This window comes from Pundamilia nyererei, unplaced genomic scaffold, assembly GCF_000239375.1.
Source record: "Pundamilia nyererei isolate P.nyererei 1_Seehausen unplaced genomic scaffold, PunNye1.0 scaffold00051, whole genome shotgun sequence".
In the NCBI taxonomy this organism is placed as follows: domain Eukaryota; kingdom Metazoa; phylum Chordata; class Actinopteri; order Cichliformes; family Cichlidae; genus Pundamilia; species Pundamilia nyererei.
The window spans coordinates 946,839-955,783 of NW_005187452.1; the positions used below are offsets into that span (position 1 = coordinate 946,839).

The following is an 8,945-nucleotide window of genomic DNA, read 5'->3' on the forward strand; positions in this document are numbered from 1 at the left end:
GCTCAAGACATTTGCAAGTATAATAAATAATTGATTTGAATAGCCTACATTGACTTATGTGTATGCACTCATACACACACACACTGAAAAGATTCCTGTCAGTCACAACTTGTGTGTTTTAGTGATGCCCCCACTACTGGCTGTAATTGGCCTCATGAAGCAGGCTGACACTGCGGTGCTCCGGCTTGTTATCAGGCTGACAGACAAAGTGGAAAGGACAGCAGTATCACTCAGAGAAACGGACCTCGGAGGCATACGCATACTCACAAAAATACACACAAACACCACCACAAGTGGACGCACAGCTGTCACATGTCGCCGTTCCGACACAGGCAAGTTATGTGATGTGGTGAGACTAACCGATGGTGACGGTGAGGAGAGTGCACCTAAAGTATTGCCCTTAAAGGACAATCGAATTGGAGCTGGGTAGACAGATAAAATGAGATAATGGACGCACACAGTCAGTTTAATGCGATGAATAGAAAAGGATAAGACGACATCCTTTCACGGTGAAAGGTCAGTACAATGACAGAAGTATGCTTGAGCTGATTTAGGGATTTGTTTGGTGATGCTGAATTTTAACCGTCTCAAAAAGTGTTTAACATATATGGAACAGCTGAATGTTTTTGTTCAAACACTACAACTATCTGTCAGTACAGGAAGACTGGCATCGCAAGTTTCGAAATCTAAAATCCTGGTCCCATTCCAGGCCACCAAGACCTTTTAAGTCATCTCTAGCACTTTCTTCTCTCAGCTGGAGCATTTTTGTTTTTGTTTTTTAAAGACAGTGATTCAGCCTTTGAATATTTGATGTCTTTAATGCAACACTTTCTTCTTTTTAGTTAAGAATGTGCGCAGAATTAACACAACTTTTCAAAAATTCCTTCTGTCCAGACGTGAGAGCTTGTTGAGGTGTTCCCAGTGCAAGACGGCTCGCTACTGCAATACCGCGTGCCAGGTACAGTGTGTGTGTTTGTGTGTTTTAATCGTTTGGGGACAAAAATCAAGTTCTCATAATGTAAATCATTACATTTTAAAGTGTACACTTTGTTTATGGCTTGTAGCTGGGGTAATAATGGCTATGATGGATGTGTCTGTATACATCAGTGTATTTATATCCTCCTTCTGCAGAAACAAGCATGGTCAGGCCATAAGAGAGAGTGTAAATGTCTGCAGAGCCTCCTACCCAGACTTCCCACTGACTCAGTCCGTCTAGCTGCGAGACTCATCTTTGCCTTGGTATGTTGCTGGACTTTCCCACTGTTCAACTCAGTTAAACTAAATGTGCTCAAAGAAAGCTGCTTAATACCTTTCCTTTTATGCGCCATAACAGGCGGGCATTCCTGCTCTCAGAAAAACCAGACTTTAAAGAAATCCATGTCATGTTTTCTCAGTGTATGAAAGTTTGAAGGACTTTATCTGGGAGCAACAATAAATACAGCACATAATGCGCATCGATAGGAGAACGATATTTCAGTAACACCAGAGTGAACTGCTCAGCTTCTCTTTTTCTATGCAGTTAAGTCCGTCTAAGAGCAGCAGTGAAGAGCTCTACACTCTAGAGGAACATGAATCGCGTAAGTTTGTCTTGCAAGTGTCTGTGTGCGTTTTACCTCACTGTAATAAAGGTTATTAGAAAATGTTTGCTCTTTCACCTGTGTGTTTATTTATATATATATAGAGAGCGCGTGTGTGTATATATAATCCAGTTTTAGATGCTATAAGGTTTTCTTTAAAAAACCAAAATCACTGATTTGAACCTTTACAGAACAGGCAAAATGATGTTGACATGTCTTGTTACACTTATTGTAAGTGTATCATAAGAGCTCTAAATTTGCAAATTAGATTATTTTAAATGCTGAAAAGCAGAGAAGTCCAGAGCTCCCTCTCTCCACCCACCTTTTTCAGCTTATCAGGTGTTTCTAGGTGAGCTAAGACATGTAGTCTTGGGTCTACCCCAGGTAAGACATGCCCAGGACACTTCACTTGCCACCTGGTGGCATCCTTGCTAGATCCCTGAACCACCTCAACTGACTCTTTTCAGTGTGGAAGAGTAGAAGCTCTACTCTTAGTCCCTCCTAAAAGGCTGAACTCCTTACTCTCTCTCTAAGGGAGAGGGGCCCGGCCGCCTTTTTGAGGAAACTCGTTTCCGCTGCTTCTATCCGTGACATCATTCTTTCAGTCACTACCCGGAGCTTGCATCCGTAATTGAGTGTAGGGACATTGCTTGACCAGTAAATTGCCACTCATGCTCAGCTCTCTCACCACAACGAACCACTACTGCACTAATCCGACATTCTCAAATTCCTCCAGCAGGAGCACCTTGCAACATGCCACCCAGTGACTCCAAGAAGGCTGCGTACTCTGAACTTTTGTTCGGCAACTACAGATAGTCGAGACAAAACGGTGCAGGGCAACAACCCTCTCGGCTACCGGAGAAATCTCCAACATTCAGGCAGTGACCTGCTTAGTGCACTTATGTTTTCTGGAATTTGACAGTGATTATAATTAAATGGCTTTTAATGGCTTTTTAACAATAAGTTAGTCCACTGAATACCTGCACAGTGTTTTGCTGGAGGTTTCTTCTTGTTAAAAGGGAGTTTTTCTTTCCCACTGTTGCCAAAGTGCTTGCTCTTAGTGGGTCGCATGATTGTTGAGGTTTCTCTGTTGTGTTACTACAATATAAATGTCCTTGAGGGAACTGTGGTTGTGATTTGTTGCTGTATAAATAAAATTGAATTGAATTGGATGCAAAGCAATTCTCATTATGCACCCAAAAGACCTTCAGTATCAACATAATAGAAAAAGTAATAATTCATCTCAGAGAATGGATTTTTATAAAAAGACAATGTGGTTCCTGGAGCCAGTAGGTTTTTCTCACTGAGCCTAGCCCCAAGCAACTGGGCCGCTTCCTGTGGCAAAGACAAGTTTTAACTGTGGCTGAGTGAAGAACTGGGGGACAGATGAGCTACTAGAAGATGGATCACTAAAAAGTTGTGCATCTAGAAACAAAACATCAAACTTTTCTCTCTCATCAACTAAGCCAGTAAAACAACAGGCAGTATTTCATCTGAATGCGGTGCAGGTCTCGTTGCTGATGGCAGATTTGGGTAACTGGCAGGTGATTTAGTGTTGGAACTGTATCCAGAAATACTGACTAAACAGACGGAGCAGCCATCAAAGTGATCCTGTGGTTCCCTCTGTACCACTAGAAATCCAAAACCCAAGCTCTTTTTCTTTCCATTATTCTGAGATTTTCAACACACACCTGACAAACTGAACGAGATGCCCATGGCTTGTTTTGATTACCCAGTTTCATACCAAAATAAGCAGAGGACGCCTTTTCCCACAAACTCTGTTAGGTTTTGTTGCTGTTTGGATATAGTGAAGGATCCACATGTTTAGCATCTGGATCATGTTTACAGTTGCCACTCGTCAAAAAACATGATGCAATAGAGCAAAATGGATTTTTTTAAAACAAATGTTAGATTTTATACAGCGAATATGATGCAGGACAGTGTGACGGGTTTAACGATATTCTGCATTTATCTGGCAAAAGTCTCATTGAGATTGAAAGTCCCTTTACAAATGTGATTTAGCAGATGGCGTCAAACATTCTACCTACTTTACACATTAACAAATACGACTGTTAGATACTAGAAATAAGTGAAAACCTGCATCATATGTTATAAAATATCAATTTAGGTCCATTTACAGGCAAATTTTAGGAGTCCTCACATCATCACCTTAAAGAACATTACACTTTTACACCAGAATACCTGGATTTTATGAAGTGTTTCAACTACATTTGTATGAGTTTTTAAAAAAAAATGTTTTTACAGATCTAACTTCTATGCCTGAGAAGAAGAAACAAGGTCTTTCTCAGCTGGCGTCCATGTTAGAGCTGTACCTGCAACAGGAAGTACCTGACCTGTTACAGGAAATGGGATCAGCACTGCCACCTTCCTGCCAAGAACCCCTCAGCCTCATTGCCAAGGTCAGCTAAATGCACGTTTGCTTTTCTGCATAGTAAGAACACCTTGACACCCTCATCATGCACATGAATACGCAATCAAATCCCGTGTACCTCCATAAAAAGACACATCCCCTCCTCCTTGACTTATCCCACCGCACGTCTGAGATCTTCCGAGCATTCGTAATCAGATCCCCTGTGTTTATGTATTCCCAGAACAACTTCAGGTCTCACTCTCTTAAAACGTACCAGCTGTCTTCGGTGGAACTGAAACCACAAACTCCTGTGTGTTTATCTGCAATTTGCTCTTCCTCTGTTTTCTGTTAGCTTGTGTGACTCCTCGTCATTTCATTGTGTTTGAATTCCATCTTGTGCGCGTGTTCATTGTGTTTTTCCCACCACAGTGATTGCATGCGCGTTTCTCGAATGATTATGAGCCTTTTGATAACACAAAGGTGCAAATAAGCACTTCTTACAAAAAACTGTCATGATCGAAACAAAATACACCAACTTTCTTCATCCAACTTTTCTACATATAAAGCGTCATTTACATTCGATTCAAAGGAAGTCAGATTTAATCAGTGGTTGTTTTCTTTCAACAGATAGCTGTGGATGTATTTCAAATACTGTACTCGTAAGGCGAGAAAGGGCAAAAGTGTTTTGTGTTTTTTTTTGTTGCTCTTTTACGTTTCGCTGAAGATCGTATAAACAAACCAGACTGCTGTTAGTAGACTGTTCTGTGGACACGTGTGGCTAAGATGGAGGTTTTGGGTGTAAATCAGAAGCTACATGTTTGGAGAAGGGAAAGCTTCACATACCAGTATAAGAGTCTTCCCCTTTTATGAAAAGCGGTGGGAAAATCACTGCTTGTTCCTGTTTTGTTGTCAGTGGGCGAAAAAGTCTCGGCATCATTGAAAGAGCAATACATTTAGAATCATGCACGAAGAACAAGATGTCAGCACCTCCAGCAACAGAAACTCAAGCTGGGTGGTACAACGCACACAAGAGTGGTGAGAGATGTATGGAAAAATCTCACTTATGACGTTAATTCAAGAGAAATTAGCTGTTTACTTGAGAAAACCCACAAAAACCCAGAGTTGCACATGTTCTAAACTTCAGAATGATTTCATTTCCTCTAAGCTGATATAAAAGAGTGATCAGCTGTGACTGGAGATATTTAGTTGCAGAAATTGCTGCTGTGAATGTTGTTTAAGGTGATCTCATCACCGGTATATGTGACACGTATTATTACTGGTAATCCTTCTTAATGGAAAGTTTTCCTTTGGTTAGGGTCGCTCACAGGTCACTCACCAGGTTCACCCACCGGGGGGTATTTACAATTAGAGCATTTGTGCCACAGTGCAGTGACTCAGCGTCTGACTGGAGACACCAGCAACCTACAGACAGACAACAGGCTTTTTTCTCCTTTGTAAGCCCAGCCACAAAGGCCTGTATTCAAAAGATTGGCTAATGGAGAGGAATGTAAAGTACAGGAGTGCCTTGTTTTTGTAGAAGCACTTTGTGTTAAAATGGCTGTCAGATCGGACGTCGCCTTTATGTCCATCAATTTGTTTTGCTCTCTTTTCCTTGGTTGAGCCTCTGCATGCGACATGTTTGTCTAGAAAACACAAGATTTCGACAGCCAGTGCTCACTGACCTTTAAAAGCTTAAATTATAAAGTAAAATAAAGAAGTCTGAAGTGTCTAATTCAATTCAATTTTATTTATATAACACTAATTCACAACATCAGTCGCCTCAAGGCCAAGTACCATCTTCAAAACAATCACTTGAAGCCTGCAAATCTGGATATTTGGCATGCAGACCTGTGCCTCGTATAACAGCTGAGTTTTGTTGGATATGACGTATTCGTAAAGAGTTTATAATGTCAATGAAATTCACTATATAGTCATTAAATTTTAAGAGTAAAGCCACTCATGCTCACACCTTTTACCTTGGTAATATACACGCGATCAGATCTTACGAGGCTGTGAAATGACGGTTGAGTAATCGCTAACGCCGCTTATTTACACTCTCTGCATCTCTTATGTACTAAATCATACACTGCCATCATATACTGATGTGGTCATATGTGATCCATTGGACTAAATCTTTGGGTCTGGTACAGTTGGGTTATCAATCATTCATAATCATGAATCAAGCATTATGCATCTGTGACTGCGCTGTTCCTGACATATTATTCAGTTGGATTTTAAAACACTGTGCCAAGCTTAAAATGAAACCATGATAGAAACACATAAGTGTGGCGTCCTTCCTAATGCCACATGAGCTGTCTATGAAACCAGACGAGGTGGCACAGAAAGCAGTGGTTTAGTGTGTCTGAGAAATATCAGGGAGAAATGGCTGTCCTGCAGCGTGCATTATCTGTAATGTGCTGCATACTGATGGTAAACCTTTTTAACTACCTTTGATTGATTGATTGATTAATTTAAAATATCACCTTCAATAAGATAGGCTAATAAATAAATGTGCCACTATCCAAAATGGTGACTTATCGTCTGCCAATAGGGGGCACTGTGATTGCATGGCCAACAGCTGTATTTGTAGTGCAAAGGAGTCCTTCATTTCACTTTTGCTCTCTTATGTTTCATATTTGCTTTACCTCCCCTGCCTCTGTTGTTTCTACCTACTGTATGTTTACAACAATGTAAGGACAGTCAGACCTACTCTGTGTACTTCTGCCTGTCCTTATATTTTTGTCTCTCTCTTTCCTCATTATTCTTTTTAATGCAGCCCTTTCTTCTTCCCGTCTCCTCCTCTTGTGGTCGCTCTCTTTAATGGTCCTAGTACATAACAAATGAGGAGTTTATTATTGTGTACTTGGAGCATTCACTGTGCTTAACAAAACAGGTCATTACTGTGAGTGTGCTGTGTGTGTGTGTGTGTGTGTGTGTGTGTGTGTGTGTGTGTGTGTGTGTGTGTGTGTGTGTGTGTGTGTGTATGGGCATTTGTGTATGTATACGTGTGTGTTGGAGTTCCTCTCGTGTGGGGGTTTGTTTTGTTTTGTGCCATAAAACCATTCTTTAGGCTAATAGCTGCTCTATCCTGTGTGCTAATAGTGTCGTACAGAAACATACATGCACGCACGCTGACGCACACAAGGAAGCAGTCCCACATCATCATTACTGCTCTTAATACCCCCAAGAGGAGCAAGGAGGGAAGTAGGGAGAGTTGTATTTGTGTGTGCTACTACTGTGTACTGTGTACTGTCTGCGTATTCACAATGCTGGGGAAAGGTTTTAGACACCTAACGTGTTCTCGTAACACTATCACGGAGCAGCTTATCAGATTCTTTCTGCAGCACGATGGTGACGACAAACATGGAAACAGAAGAGCAACATCTTCAGGAACGCCTCCTCAGTAGAAGGTCTGCTTGCAGGAAGACTGCAGTGGGCATGCATCGTGTCTGTCCATGTGCTGTTTTTTTATCAGACTGCAGCAGTATAATAAGCGCAAATATGGAAGCTCTAACTGTGCTGCTTTCATTGTTTCTTTAAAGCAACTTCCCCACTCTGCAGTGTGTGTGTGTGTGTGTGTCTTTAGATCTCACTGTGTGTGTCTCATCTTAGATACTTGCACATATTTGGATTTATGTGTGAATTTCTTTTTGTGCTTATGTGGTTAGTTCGTCTTTGCCTATACTTGTGTGTATTGCTTAGGTAAATGTGTGTGTGTTCTCTAACCAGCCTGCGAGCCTGCGTGTGAACTTATTGTTATGCTGCATCAGCCCTCGCTGCATTGAGACCCATTTCTCACACAAACTCCTTACATGACCGACATGTTACCCCATAAAAAACACACTCCCTCACCCCTCTCTGTCTTCCTGAACCTGGCTCTGTGCGTCTTGTTTTTTCCCTCTCTCGGCCTCACCCGTTTGCTCCGCGCCGCCTATCATTTCTCTTCTTCATTGACATTCGCCCTTCTCGTTCCCTCTCTGCCCAAGTTTAGCTTTTGATATGAGGGTTATAAATAGCTCTTTAAAGACACCTCACAGGGCTGTTCTAACAGTCCAGTGCCACCTTTTGAATTTTAAAATCTTGACTTAAAGTAACTCAGAAACATCATAGAAAAGTCTCGCGCTTTAAAGCATAAAAATACAGTTTGTACTTTAAGATGATGTTAATGATTTTGAGCAGTGTGCATACAGTAATGCTTACTGTAGCATTATGCACAGAGATGAGTGGGTGGTTTAATGTGTAATCTGAAGATAATTATTAGTGAATATGCAGTTCCTGCTTGATGAAAATATAATATTTTAGTATTAATAATGGGGGAAGTGCTGAAACATGAGCTAGAAATGCCTCATCTATAGTAGCTACCTGGAGACATTGTTACACAGTGGAGGGGGGAGAAGTTGCCCTTAAATACATAGATGCAGTTTACTTCAAATGTGTTCGAACCACTGGAAGCACTCTGTTTGGTTTAGGGAAATGGTGGAAGCTTCAGAGGCTGTTTTGCTGCTGCCGAACAGAAAAGAATGTCTTTTGCAGTGAAGTGAAATGGAGTGTTGAAAACAATCGTCTGTGGATCCTTTTTTGATTGCTGGAAATCTCCACTCCCATTTCCTTACTTGTTCAAGCTACCCGCTTCAAGTATTCTGTAATCAAACTGTGCATAGCATCCCTGTGTTGAGGTGACACACTGTACGCTTTGCACACAAGCGCGTTACTGTAGTCCCTGCATTGGGTGAATTCCCATAATCTTTTCTGCATAGCCAAAAAGCTACAAGAAACATCACTGTGGGACCATGAATCCAGCTTCACACATGTCTCCGGGACACAGCAGGTGTTTGTGTTTGTCTGCAGTACTTTGGGCTGTGTCCCTAATATGGTGCATACAACTGTTTATCAGAGGAACCTTTAAGACCTCCTTACTGTTGGAGCTCCATTCTGGCTGTTCTGTCTTTTATTTAACGTGAGCTTAAAGAAAAAACTGGCTCATCTATTGAGAGAGT

At 41.3% G+C, this 8,945-nt stretch overlaps 1 protein-coding gene across 2 annotated transcripts in view; it reads left to right on the forward strand.

The window, feature by feature from the left end:
• smyd3 (SET and MYND domain containing 3) overlaps window positions 1-8,945 on the forward strand; it is a 94,628-nt gene that overhangs the window by 28,070 nt on the left and 57,613 nt on the right. For both annotated transcript variants that reach the window (XM_013910897.1, XM_005733303.1), the window contains exons 2-5: window positions 895-958; window positions 1,132-1,239; window positions 1,520-1,577; window positions 3,843-3,997. In XM_013910897.1, the coding sequence (XP_013766351.1) occupies window positions 895-958; window positions 1,132-1,239; window positions 1,520-1,577; window positions 3,843-3,997 (385 nt within the window). The remainder of the gene's footprint in view (window positions 1-894; window positions 959-1,131; window positions 1,240-1,519; window positions 1,578-3,842; window positions 3,998-8,945) is intronic.